This window comes from Vanderwaltozyma polyspora, genomic scaffold (assembly GCF_000150035.1).
Source record: "Vanderwaltozyma polyspora DSM 70294 KpolScaffold1070 genomic scaffold, whole genome shotgun sequence".
Taxonomy (NCBI): Eukaryota; Fungi; Ascomycota; class Saccharomycetes; order Saccharomycetales; family Saccharomycetaceae; genus Vanderwaltozyma; species Vanderwaltozyma polyspora.
In genome coordinates, this window is record NW_001834640.1 from 22,823 (window position 1) to 36,450 (window position 13,628).

Below are 13,628 nucleotides of genomic sequence, written 5' to 3' on the forward strand. Positions count from 1 at the left end.
CACTTAAGAAGACATTATATAATTTAATATTTTATTACATTCATTCATTCATTCACTGATTAGTAATGTGTCACTAGTATAATATAATAATAAATTTTAGACTCTGACATAGGATTCTGACACCAAAATTATATTCCGCGATCAATATTGATCAGAGGTCAAGTAATTCAACTAAGAATATCAGCATATATAATGCATGGATTTTCATTACTGTTGTTGTGAACTGATTTATTGAAACGTTCATTCGACTGCTGACTGGTTGTTTTATGTCTCTCTTCACTTATCTTCTTATATATAGAATAAATATGTTACCCGGTGTTTAGAAAATGTCTACTGAACTTTCTTCAAAATATTTAAGATACCATCGATAATACCAAGGAAATCATCTATTTAACACTAGTTTGATTATACTTTACCCTTTTAACAAACTTTAACTCAGTTGATTAACGTTGATTATAGGCTATATGGGACTACTGGATGTGTTATTAAGTAGCTTGGTTTGATTTTATTATTCGTGTTCTATTAATTATAGTTTTTTTTTTATTTATTTCTATTCTGAACAGAAACTTAAGGAAATAATGCCTGTTAAGCTACGAAACAGAGTAAAGAAAGAACTTGATCTACCTGCAGAAGAGCAGCCAAGTCCTGTTTCAAGACGTGGTAAAAGGAAACGTAGAAATGGGAATGATGATGACGATGACGCTGATAAGGAATTGGATACTTATGGACAAAATTCAACTACTATAAAAAACAATGTAACAGGTAGACCATTTGAACTTGTTTCTGATTTACCTGCCAGTACAGAAATACCTCAATATAATTCAGCTCTTGTCCATCCTTTATCAGTTAAGAATTCTGGGGTTCTTTATAATTCATTGATTACTTCTAGGAACACTTGGACTCATGGTGAAATGTTTGAAGTATATTGGACAAAACCAATCAAAACTACAAAAGATGATGGAACTAATATTAAAGAAGATGATACGAATAATTTTATGATAAGGGAGAGAATGCAAAAAATGTGTGATTGTAGAATGATTGCTGGGCCTCATACTTTCCCTGCTAGATTGTTCATTTTGAAAAACGAACAAGCAGAAATAAAATGGCAAGAAGAACAGGATCTAAAGAAAAAAATGAAAGAGGATAAGAAGAAGAATGATGCTGAGGAAAAGAAGAAGAGGATGGAAGAAAGAAAGCAGAAACAGCTAATAAGGAAGCAAGAGAAAGAGAAAAAGGCCCAATTGCAAAAAGAGATGAAATTAAAAGTTAAAGCAGAACAAGAAATGCTAAAATTGAAGAAGAAAGAAGAACAAAAAAGAATTAAAGAAGAACAGAAGAAGCTGAAGAAGGCAGCACTTGCTAATAAGGTAGTAAAACCAGCTGCAACTTCGACAACAACAAAAAAAGCACCTACGCCAGCAAAGAATACAGTGAATGACCCTAAAATGATTGCAAACTTAAATTTAATGGCCCAAAGAAACCCAAAATTAAACAATCTTATGAGCAAGGTAGCAAAGGGTGAAGCTACATTGGAGCAAGTTGAAAAGTTTAAATTCTATATCGAAGTAGCAAGAAATATGCCTGCTCCTCCTGGGTGGAAACCGCCAACTGTTAAAACTCCAAAACCTCAGTTAACTACAGAAACAAAATCAAAGCCAAGTACTTCAAAATCTGATACTTCAAAGGAAGCTGTGGAGTCTCCGAAAGGTTCAGAGATGAAATTGGATTCAAAAGATTCGAAGCAAGCCAATGCAAAGGATGTTAAATCTGATGAAAATGAAGTATCTGTATCAGATGAAAAAGCTATGTCTAACTTAGATGAAAAGAATGGTTTGGATACTAAGGCAAAACCTAATCCAGAGACTCAGACTTCAAATCCGGATTCAAAGACTGAAAATAATAACGACTCAAAAACTTCTGCTGAAGAAGTAGTAAATAAAAATGGCACCAAAAATAGTGGTGACAATTCTAAAGAAGAAGAAAATGGAACTGCTATACCTGAAAAGGATAATATGACAGTTCCTAAGGAGGATGACAATCAAGAAGTTTTAACATCAAGAAATGAAGAAAAATTTATAGATAATGAAGAGGACTTGTCTGAGAACGACGAGGATTCCCCAGATAGTAAAGAAAGCACGGCAGATATCAAAGAAGAAAATAAGGATATTTCTGAGATTACAGAATCAAGAACTGAGAAGAAATCTGATAAACCTAAAAGAAAAGGGCGCAAAAGTAAAGACCCAGAAGTTGAGGCTGAAGAAAAGGAGATGCAGCTAACGGCATTTCAACTAAAATATGTTGATGATTCTGAGCTAGTACTTGAATACCAAGAATATACTAATTCAAGATATAGATTACCAAGGGAAGCCATTATAGAATTGGTAGAGGGTGAAGAAAATGAATTCATATTGTCATGGATTTTGGTACATAATAGCAAAGAAATCAATAGGTATAAAAATAGAAGAATAAAAGATCTACTAAAAGGAGTTAGAGATGAAGAAAAGAAGAAAACTATCATTGACCAATATAATGTATACGAAGAGAGAGGTTGTCCGACTCCTTTGTACACACCTATGACCATTACATTAAAGGATATCCACAAGAAATATACACCAATTGTAATGAATAGTGTAGATTCCTTGGAAAAAGTTCAAAATATAATGAAAAGTATTTTAGAAACTGGGACGAGGTTAACTGGGTATAATTTATGGTATCAGCTGGATGGTTATGAAGACAAAGATTTGGCTGAGAATATTAGGTATGAATTGGTGGAATATGAGGCAGGATTGAGCAGTAAAAGGCATAGGAGACAGTAAAGATTCATTAATACGGCATTCATTATTTTTCATTGTAATACAAGTATATATATATATTTATGTACATGTGTATTATTATCAACAATCATGTTGAAAATTGTAATTGTAAACCCAATTTAGCGGGATAGAATTTAACTAAGCTCTGAGAATTATTTTCATTATTTGTATTAATTCTAATTAGTTCTGTACCAGCAGATAATAGAAACCCTTTAAACTTTCCATCCCATAGGATGCATAAGTTTTTATCACGTAATGAAGTGCTAAATTTCCATACACTTGTAAAATCCTTATTATAAAGATCAGTTTCAAAATTTTCAATTACCGCTCTTTCTTTATCTATTTTCTTTAAAGATGATTCAAAAGTAGTATTTAAATCATTTAAAATTCTTTTTTGCTTTGCATCATTCGAGTTATTATTATAGAAATTTGGCGGAACTTGGATTTCTTGCTTTTTAGATTTTTCTTGAGATACATTTTGAATCAATTCATTTTGTTTCCATAATTCACAACCAAGAGATAAATTTGAATCGATTGAATACAAATTAAAATCGTATTGAACACAAAATGCTGAATTTGAACTTGTCTTTGCAGAATAAGTAGATGACAAATGACCAAATAATGGATTGAACGATAGCGTCAGAGTTAAAGGTCTTCCTGTAGTTGCAGAATGTGTACAGTATCTTAAGGTAGTAGCACAAGTGGGGGATAAAGTGCTTATGGCTAACCAAAATTCACCACCTAATGAAATGTATGAATTATTGTAAAGGGAATTATTCAACTTGGATGGCTGTTCAATGAAATTATGTAAAAATCTATAACCACATAAGAAGTCATTTGATGATACAATTAACTCTTGAAAATTTCTTTTCCCATATTTTTGGAAATACCCAGTAATTATATTGCAACTATTGAAACTACTTACCCATTTCAATACCACTTGAGTGTTGGTAGTAAATTTTTTAATAATCATACCTTCTAGATGAGAATTTGGATAATACATCCTTCCATAATATAATGACTTAAAATCTACATTCTGTTTATTAATATTTAAAGTTTTACAATGATGATTATAAGTTTCCACAATTGATTGGATGTTTATATTATGCGAATCTTTTATCAATTTATCTAATCCCTTTGCATCTGTATAAAGGTATGTAATGGATCCATTTATAACTTTATTCGTCGAAATATCAATGGTATTGTAAGTATAAGGAGTTGATTTATTAGACAATTGAAACTTAAATGCATTGGGTATTTTAAAATTCAATAAGGATCTTGAAGATAAAGTCAAATGCTCGTAATCATTGTTAGATTGTAAGGATTTTATGACATAATTCATGTATTCTATCATTATACAAAAAGAATAATACTAAAACAAAAGTTGTACTCTCAATAGTTTGCAATTTTACCTCAATTAAAATCAGAAGATTGAAAAGGACAAAGAAACAAAGAGAAATTACAAATTGTTTAACCTTGACCTGACCCTTAACAATCAATTGATAATTGAAAACTATATAACTATACTAATAAATATCTTGACCCTTGCACTAGTATCTTATATCGATGAGATGTTGATGATACTTTTCGAATATATGAAAAATTGATATCATTTCGGACATCAAACGATTTTATATAAAATTAATGTTATAAGAAGCCAGGACGTTTAAGATATCGAAATTGGAATTGGTTGATTTTAATTGTTGTAAGGATTTTTGATCTAAGTTCTGTAAAGGATAGATATATTAAGTTGGTGTTGACGCATTGTAGTGTTGTTGAGTAGTTATTGGTTGTGGGGTTTTTGATTTGTTTTGGTTTATTTTTGATTTGGGTTCTTGAAAAGTCTAGAAGAGTCGAAGTTCTGTACATATACATAGAGATATATTTATAATATGGAGAAGGAAGTTTTGGTGACTTCGAATTTAGATGGGTACCTCACTCCTAGTAAGAATACAGTTCGTAAAAGATCTAATAGTAAAGCTTCAAGTGGACGGGGTAATATCAAGACTAGTAATGATATTTCTCCAGCTTCTATGATATTTAGGAATTTACTAATATTGGAGGATGATTTAAGAAGGCAAGCTAGAGAACAAAAAATATTGAAATGGAAGTTTACAATATTTTTGACATTTTTATTTGCCATTGCAACTTATTCGATCTATGCATTATATTTTGATAATGAAAGGTTTGAAAGTAGTAGGAAGGGACTACCGCGATCGGTTTTGAAGATGGGGATCATATTTATAGTAGTGACGTTTGTTTTATTCCATCTTAGTGGTGAATATAGAAGAACCATTGTAATACCAAGGAAATTTTTTAATATAACTAATAAGGGCATTAGACAATTCAATGTTAAAGTAGTAAAAGTTGAGAACAGTATTAATGATTATATAATCGATATTATCAGATATCTCTGTCGATTAATTGCAAGAATTGCACTGTATACATTAAGAAGTGTATTTTATTGTAAAGAAACTAATTTCATGACCAGATTTTTTAAAAATGTTAAAATACGATCACAACCAAGAGTTGGAGCAGTTGATGTTAAATTAGTGTTGAACCCAAGAGCTTTCAGTTCAGAGATACGAGAAGGCTGGGAAATTTATAGAGACGAGTTTTGGGCAAGAGAAGGTGCAAGAAGACGTAAAACTTCATCAGAAGGTAAAACCGAAAAAAAGAAATAGAGATCTTGGAAAGCTCTCCAATCGATAACGATTTTTCATGTGGGAATAAAATATACATATACATAGTAAATAAGCAACAAGTATAGTAACTATAGTAATTATTATGGATCGATACTATCACGTGATATGCATACGATACAAGAACATAAATTCAAATATTACATAATTTAGTTAGTACGTTCAACAAGAAGTGACTCCCTCCCATGTCTTCCAATTCTTTCAATCTATCTCCATGCAATTAATTATAACTTGAAGAAGAATGAAATGTATAGATAAAATCAGTGTAGCGGTTCTGAGTAAACGGTATAATTTGTCTCAACACGTAAAACACTCAATCTCTTGGATGTTTTTTTTTTCAATTCTGAACCATTCATATCATCATTCAAATATCTACAAAAGGAAGAGGTAGCATGTACATCAAGTGATATCCTACAAATCACCTACTTGGATTAAGAATGGCTGCAACAATAAGAATAAAAGTTTGAATCAAACTTTTACATTCACGTTCACATTCACTTTGAAAAAAAAATAATTATTTAAAGAATGTTCGATTTATTTCATTGTATGCAGTTTTCCATCTGGAAAATGTCCAATCCTATTAGTCTGTGATTGTTTACAATCTACTTAAATGGTTTTCTTACCCTTTTGAAACCTTTTAAAATGAAATAGACAACAATAATTGGAATAAAACTAAACCATTTTAATCAAATCAGATCCACGTTTAAATATTCGAAAGTCGATTCGAAATATTTTTCAAAGTTCGGCAATTCCGGGTAATGTGCATCTAAAGATCGATGTGATTAGGGCGCATATACTGAATAATCTTAACGAACATTGTTAATGAACTTCCCTTTTCTATTAATACTCCTCCACCACCACCACCACCATCACATTAGAAAGTAAACCTAGATGGACACTATATGAACCCATATACATGTTCACGCACACCTATCGATAGATACATATATAACACTAACTGATATCTAATAAATTGTATATACCCATTCTCAACGTCATCACCCTTAACAGAAACGGCAAATACCCTCTATCTAATCCTGTAATATACCTCATCCTATTCCATCCTATTTCATCCCATCCCATCCCATCCTCATCTCATCTCATCTCATCTCATCTCATCCCACCTTCTAATTGCTTCTGTCTGTCTGCCTGTTCCCATTACTTGATCCTAGTCACGTGAATTTCTCTAAAATCCACAGTGCCTTGCTGATATCATTACGGGATGAAATTTGTGGAAATTTAATAAAAAATTAAAGGCAACAAACAGATATCGATATTTTTCTTTAATGTATGGATTGGGATATATTTTTATAAAACATATCCATATAAATAAAATATATATAAGATTAAGATGAACAATTTGTAGTTTAAAAGTATTGGAAGAACGGGTGATATTGGTCTTGATTTTATTTGGAGAAGGTTGGAAAACAGTGTGCTTTGGTTACTGTATTTTTTATTTTTTTGATTTAAATTTTTAGGTTTTTCGTTATTCTTAAGCTTTTTATAATATATTTTGGGTTAATAGATCATTCTTTAGCCAGCAAGGACTTTGATTTTGAAGAGTGTTCATATTAAAACGTTTAACTGGAGTATACAGGGAGGGAGATAAGCAGCTACATCAAGAATTATATATACATATATTAATAATAGGTCTTTAAATATAGGTGATTTTGGATGGGGAAGGATATAGATAAGGGTGACAATCACGATGAGATGATGTCGAGGAAGAGAAAAGCTCCGGATTCAAACCATAGTAAAGGAGAATTGTTAAAACCACCCCAGTATAATTTTACTAGGTTTTGTTACAGACATAATCCTGAAAATAAAAGTTCACCTACGAAGAAACTTTGTTATAAACAAGATCTGAAACGGTTTTCTGATTTCAATGATAGGATATCCAAGTTAAATAGGCAAGAACAATCGGATGTTCACAATATTATTTCTGTGTTTACTAAATCAAATGATAAATTAAGGAAGCTAATATTCGATGGCCTTTTAGCATCAAGTTGTTTCCCACAATTATCTTATGTCATGTCGCAGGTTTCCAATATGATTAAGATTGATTTCATTTCCACGTTGCCGCAAGAGATTTCACTGAAGATACTCAGCTATCTAGATTGCCAATCTCTTTGTAATGCCGCAATTGTTTGTCGAAGCTGGAAAAATTTGGCAGATGATGATAGGGTATGGTATCGACTCTGCGAACAGCATATTGATAGGAAATGTCCGAACTGTGGGTGGGGGTTGCCCTTGTTGCATATGAAAAGAGCAAGGTGTATGCCTCCCAGAACCAATATTAATCAGCATAATGGCATTGTGGAAGTTCAACCATCAGGTACTTCAAATGCACAAAACAGCATAGAGGATATTAGTAATAATACCAATCATAGTCATAGTAATATTAATCATAATCATAATAATCATAGTATTAATAATAAAAATAATAAAAATAACAATAATAGTCATAGCAATTATGATGAAGGTAACCAGCCCGTACCATGTAAAACTAAACCATGGAAGGTAATTTATAGAGAAAGGTACAAGGTTGAATATAACTGGAGAAAGGGAAATTTCATATTACAGGAATTCAAAGGTCATATGGATGGTGTTTTAACTTTACAATTCAATTACCGTCTTCTATTCACGGGTTCATACGATTCCACAATTGCCATTTGGGATCTAAGTACTGGCAAACTGTTAAGAAGACTGACAGGTAATGGAGATGGTGTAAAAACGTTACATTTTGACGATCAAAAATTAATCACTGGATCTTTGGACAAGACTATTAGAGTTTGGAATTATGTTACAGGTGAATGTATTTCCACATACAGAGGGCATACTGATAGTGTTATGAGTATTGATTCATATAAGAAAATTATTGTTTCTGGTAGTGCAGATAAAACGGTTAAAGTTTGGCATATTGAATCTAGAGCCTGCTATACATTGAGAGGGCATACAGAATGGGTTAACTGTGTTAAATTACATCCAAAGAGTTTCTCGTGTTTTAGTTGCAGTGATGACACTACAATTAGGATGTGGGATATCAGATCTAACTCATGTTTAAAAGTGTTTAGAGGACATGTTGGCCAAGTTCAAAAAGTTATTCCACTAACTATTTTAGATGTGGAGAATTTAGTAGTTGATCAAGTGCCTGATAACTTAAGTAGTAGTGAAACACAAGAATCTAACGACGAAGAAGATACTAGTGAAAATGTCAAGTTAGATGAAAGTTTACCGTATCCTACACATTTATTGTCATGCTCTTTAGATAATACAATTAAATTATGGGATGTCAAGACAGGCAACTGCATTCGTACACAATTCGGTCATGTAGAAGGGGTTTGGGACATTGCTGCGGATAATTTTCGTATTATAAGTGGTTCTCATGATGGTACAATTAAAATATGGGACTTACAAAGTGGTAAATGCATGCATACATTTGCAGGTGGTAAATTTTCTGAACATTCCGTTACGCATGTAACAAATTCAGGTAATAATAATAGTAACGATACCTCCTCAAATAACGAAGTTGTCAATACGGCAGCAACGAATACCAATAAATCTACTACAGCACCCCCTATTGCCTGCGTAGGAATTGGAGATTCTGAATTTTTCTGTGGCGATGAACTTGGATGTGTTAAGATGTTCAGGTTTGATGGAGACACATTACCATAAGCATCAACCCCATTGAAGGTACACACACATCAAGAATTTAATATTGTACGAAGTTAATTAAAAAAAATAAAAAAGAAGGAAAATATAAATCTTTGTTACTATTAAATTATCGCCATGATAATAATAATATGACACTCATACAAGAGGACGTAGGTACGTACGTACATGTATATGCACACGCACTATCTCAAATTAAATGGATTCGAATCGAAACGATGCCATCCCAAACCTCATAACGCTATACTACAAACTAGCACTGCCCTTTCAAAACTATACAAATATTTCTTTTACATACACATTTTTTAAATACTTTCTTCTTCATTAGTATATACAACAATATATTATTCTTCATTAACAATCCAAGCAAAAAAAAAAAATTGCAGAATAATGTTAACATCAATGTACAATAACATTAACACCAACATATTAACCTTGAAGATGAAACCATTAAAATATACTTCCTTAGGTGATGGCCCCCGAGCCACCCATCAAGCATTGACTGGCCTTACCATCCTCGTCTAACCCCCCATCCTTCCTTTTCCTCCATCCCTCCATCCCAACAATCCATATCATCTTCCTCTCTCTCTCTCTCTCTCTCTCTCTGCTTCCCCCCTCGTCCTCAATCCTCAATCCTCATCCTCTCGTAAACATCTTCTAAAAACCTCTAAAAAGGCCTTTGGTATCCTCTCTTTTATTGTTTTTTAAAGGCTTACTCCCCTCTGAAGTTCTTACGAAATCGAATCGAATTAGCTGTCTTGATATCACGGGCAGATAGGTGCTGCCTAATCGGTTTTATAGCTTATAGCATACACACATTGTGCTCTCGCTCTCTCTTCTTCTTGGTTGGTTCTTATTCGCCGAATTTACGACAGTCGACTGGCTACCCACCAATTCAATATCTAGCTAAGCTGTTTCCTTCTCATTTGCCAGTTGTAAGGGGCATTAAACTGGTTTCTCTCACTGGATGTCTTTACTTTTCGGTTTTTCGAAACTAAAAAAGTGTACTCAGTATTGCATGATATGTATAATTCTGGTGATGATGATTAAGTAACAGTATAGTTAAGTCTCTTAATATTCCATATATTTTACCTACACATACGTACTTACATACTTACAAACACACATACAGTAATACAGTTCTATATATTTATATACACTTACATATATAAATATATATACATATATATATATATAGATGAGTGTGTGTATGGTGTGTATATGAATGTATATATATATATATATATATATATATGTATATGTAATTGATTATTGTAGTTTATTATTTTATTGCGTTGGAGTTCTATGCTTTTTGATTGAAGATGCAAGATAACTTGGTTTTGGACTTGGTTTTGGTGTGAGTGGGTGAATTTTATTAATTTGGGTATAGGCTGTTGTGTGACGCAATTCTACGTTATTTTTATTTTTACTTTTATTTTTACTTTTTCTTGGTTATATATTGTTCATTTTAAAGAATTGTAATCAAGTTGATTTAGGTGAGGCTGTTAGGTGGTATGGGATTATAAAAAAACAGATATATATCAGAGTGTTAAGGAAGTATAAAGTAAAGCACATCGAAGTAATAGAGTATTTATCGTTCGAGAGTGAATTGTACATAATATTTTAAGAAAAAAAGAATAAAAAACTTAGGATAATTGTTCTTTGTCTATTTATTTTATTTTTTTTCTTTTGATTCTTTAATACATATATATAAGGAAGGAGTGATGTATATCAAGGCAGAGAATAAGAAGAAGGGATTCATTGACAGGAAGAGTGAAGAGGTGCATGAAGGAGAAGTACCGAATTCAATACAATATTTGCATAAACCACAACGAGTCAAGAGTTTTCATAGTTGTTATAAAAGAACTGATGCTGATGAACTGGAACGTAATACCAATTTAAACAAGAAAATATGGGATTACAAAATGGAGGAAACAGAGGTAAGGAGAATTGAAACCCCGGAATTAGAACCATTGAAAATTGACACTTCAAGCAATTCGTTAGTGACGGATTTCGAAGGCTTTGAACCTGAACCAATATACAAGAAATCCGGGGAATTGGTGAAGCCTTCATTAAAGTACAGATCTAAATCGGTTCCCAGCACGCCCAATTTATCATCGTTGGCGCAAGAAGAAGAGAGGGAATCGTTGCGGTTGCCGTTAATGAGAAGTAAGAGTGTTCATTTCGACCAGGCTACACCGATAACGTATTTCCACAAGGATGAGAGTCCACTTGATATAATGGTGCAAAATGTTGAAATGTTGGAATTGAATGAGGACAATCATAACGAGTTGCGAATTGTTGATGCTGGCGGTCAGGTGATAGATGATAGTGTGAATAACGAGAAGGACCTCAAGACGAAGATGATGGTTGATGCGAGCAAGAGGCTCCGCAAGACGAGGATGCAAGCCGAGTTGGTGAACAAGATTAAGAAAGCAAGAGAAGAAGAGAGCAAGAAGAGTCGTGTTGTTGAGAGAGGACGAGCAACGTTTAGTACTGGAGAAGAGTTGACGTTAGGTAAGGCTAATTTTGCTACGCTGGAGACGATCAATGGACCTAGCCGGTTGAAAGTGAATATTTTCATCAAGCTAGCTAATAACGATCCAGTATTTTTGGAAGAGTTGACGTTGAAGAGGGAGAGAAGAGGGATATATTTAATTGGCAGAGTCCTTGTGAAGAATTTCCATTATCAGAAAGTGGTAAAGATACGGTATACCTGGAACAATTGGGTCACGTATCACGACATGCAAGCGCAATATATAGGAACTGGAGATTCGATATTACCCAGTACTAATATGGATATGTTTCAATTTATTATTGAGACATGCAATTTGTATGAAGACGCACATAACAGTTTAGAATTCTGCATTCATTTTGTATCTGGAGTAGAGAACGATAATTCCATGAGGGAGTACTGGGATAATAACAACGATAAGAATTATAAAGTTACGATACGTTATTAGAGAAGGGGAGAGAAGAGGGACAAGACAGAAAATAAAAAGTCTCATATAGCCGACCACAATGCAATATATGTAGGAAAGCAGTATCTCAATCTAAATCTAAATCTAAATCTAAGTCCTAATGAAATGAGTTGAGTAGATTTGTATAAATTTTAATTTTTATACGGTACATAACATAACATAACATAACATAACATAACATAACATAACATAACATAACATAACATAACATAAGATATACTACTAGTACGAATTCAAGTTTAATTTAAAACTTTAAAAGGCAGCCAACGATGGATAGAGCACCGTTTGGGACGATGCGAAGGGGAAGGGGAAGGGGATAGGTAGAAGATAAAACCCGACTTCGAATCAATCACTCAATCACTCAATCAATAATAAATTATTAATTCCCTCTCTTGTGTGTCTTGTTTCTCCGTTGTAGTCACAGAGACGATCACCCTAACCAAACAAAGTTTCAAGCGGTTGTGAGATTGTGGTCCAATTGTTGTTGTTATTGATATTGTAGTGATTGTTTATCGTCCATCACCGCAATGAGATGTATGCCTTCACACGAGAGACACCCTTTCCAGTTGCACTAGTTAGGGACCCCCCCCTTCGCGTCACGCTACTGCCCAAACAGCAACCGAAAAACAGTCCAGTGAGACAAACACAAGAACCCCTTCTGACAACACACACAGACACAAACACAAACACAGACATTTTAACGGGCCACAACCGACGGCGGGCCCACGCAGACCAGAAAACAACGCAACGCAACAAAACAAAACAAAACAAAAAACTCCCCCCTTCTTCTTCCACCCCCTCCCCTCCCCTCTTCTCGGCGCGATGCCCATCGTGTCGTGTTGCATAAATTAAAATAAAAAACTTACACACACAGAGACACTCACGCACACTGCTTGTTCTTTCTCCGGCCGGCGCTGCCTTTGAGCTGTTTTTTCGAAATTTGCTGTTCGTTGACAGATTTTGAAGCAAATGTCAACTCAACCTAACTGCGCTCGTGCTCGTGCTTGTCTTCTCTCTTCACTTCTCGAATGGATAATTCGCTGTTGCTGCCCTCTCGTCTCGTCTCGTCTCGTCTCTTTTTGTTTCCCTTCCCTTCCCTTCCCTTCCTTTCGTCTTGTTTTGTTTTGTTTTGTTTTCACTGACTGGGCCCTATCTCCCAATCCTATCCTATCCCAATCCTTGGACTCATCTAACAAAATGGGCATGGTTGAACCTCTACTCTCGCAAATATGCCAAGTTTTGTACTGAACTGTATACACAACCACTGCAAAAGGCAAACATCTATTTATTAAAAATTAATAAAAAAATTAAATACTTAGCTTGATAGACTGCATCTTTAACAAAAACATTACAAATTACCTGATAAGCTCCCCAAGGACTTCCATCCCATAACACTATACTATACTATACTACACTATACTACACTACACTGCACTACACTACACTATACTATCCAATAT

The 13,628-nt window shown here is 33.6% G+C and overlaps 5 protein-coding genes across 5 annotated transcripts; 4 read left to right on the top strand and 1 right to left on the bottom strand.

Annotated features, from left to right (window-relative positions):
• Positions 1 to 578: 578 nt before the first annotated feature.
• On the top strand, positions 579 to 2,816 carry SWC3 (Swc3p; the record flags this gene model as incomplete). The annotated part of the gene is made up of 1 exon (XM_001643934.1): positions 579 to 2,816. The coding sequence occupies one exon, from the start codon at positions 579 to 581 to the stop codon at positions 2,814 to 2,816; it is 2,238 nt and encodes a 745-aa protein (XP_001643984.1).
• An 85-nt stretch (positions 2,817 to 2,901) lies between these two features.
• On the bottom strand, positions 2,902 to 4,167 carry MDM10 (Mdm10p; the record flags this gene model as incomplete). Its single annotated transcript, XM_001643935.1, has 1 exon — positions 2,902 to 4,167. One exon carries the CDS (start codon positions 4,165 to 4,167, stop codon positions 2,902 to 2,904), a length of 1,266 nt encoding a protein of 421 aa, XP_001643985.1.
• A 538-nt stretch (positions 4,168 to 4,705) lies between these two features.
• SPO7 (Nem1-Spo7 phosphatase regulatory subunit SPO7) lies at positions 4,706 to 5,497 on the top strand (the record flags this gene model as incomplete). Its single annotated transcript, XM_001643936.1, has 1 exon — positions 4,706 to 5,497. The coding sequence occupies one exon, from the start codon at positions 4,706 to 4,708 to the stop codon at positions 5,495 to 5,497; it is 792 nt and encodes a 263-aa protein (XP_001643986.1).
• Positions 5,498 to 7,189: 1,692 nt separating this feature from the next.
• On the top strand, positions 7,190 to 9,190 carry Kpol_1070p11 (F-box/WD repeat-containing protein; the record flags this gene model as incomplete). Its single annotated transcript, XM_001643937.1, has 1 exon — positions 7,190 to 9,190. The coding sequence occupies one exon, from the start codon at positions 7,190 to 7,192 to the stop codon at positions 9,188 to 9,190; it is 2,001 nt and encodes a 666-aa protein (XP_001643987.1).
• A 1,721-nt stretch (positions 9,191 to 10,911) lies between these two features.
• Positions 10,912 to 12,150, top strand: Kpol_1070p12 (CBM21 domain-containing protein; the record flags this gene model as incomplete). The annotated part of the gene is made up of 1 exon (XM_001643938.1): positions 10,912 to 12,150. The coding sequence occupies one exon, from the start codon at positions 10,912 to 10,914 to the stop codon at positions 12,148 to 12,150; it is 1,239 nt and encodes a 412-aa protein (XP_001643988.1).
• Positions 12,151 to 13,628: the final 1,478 nt, after the last annotated feature.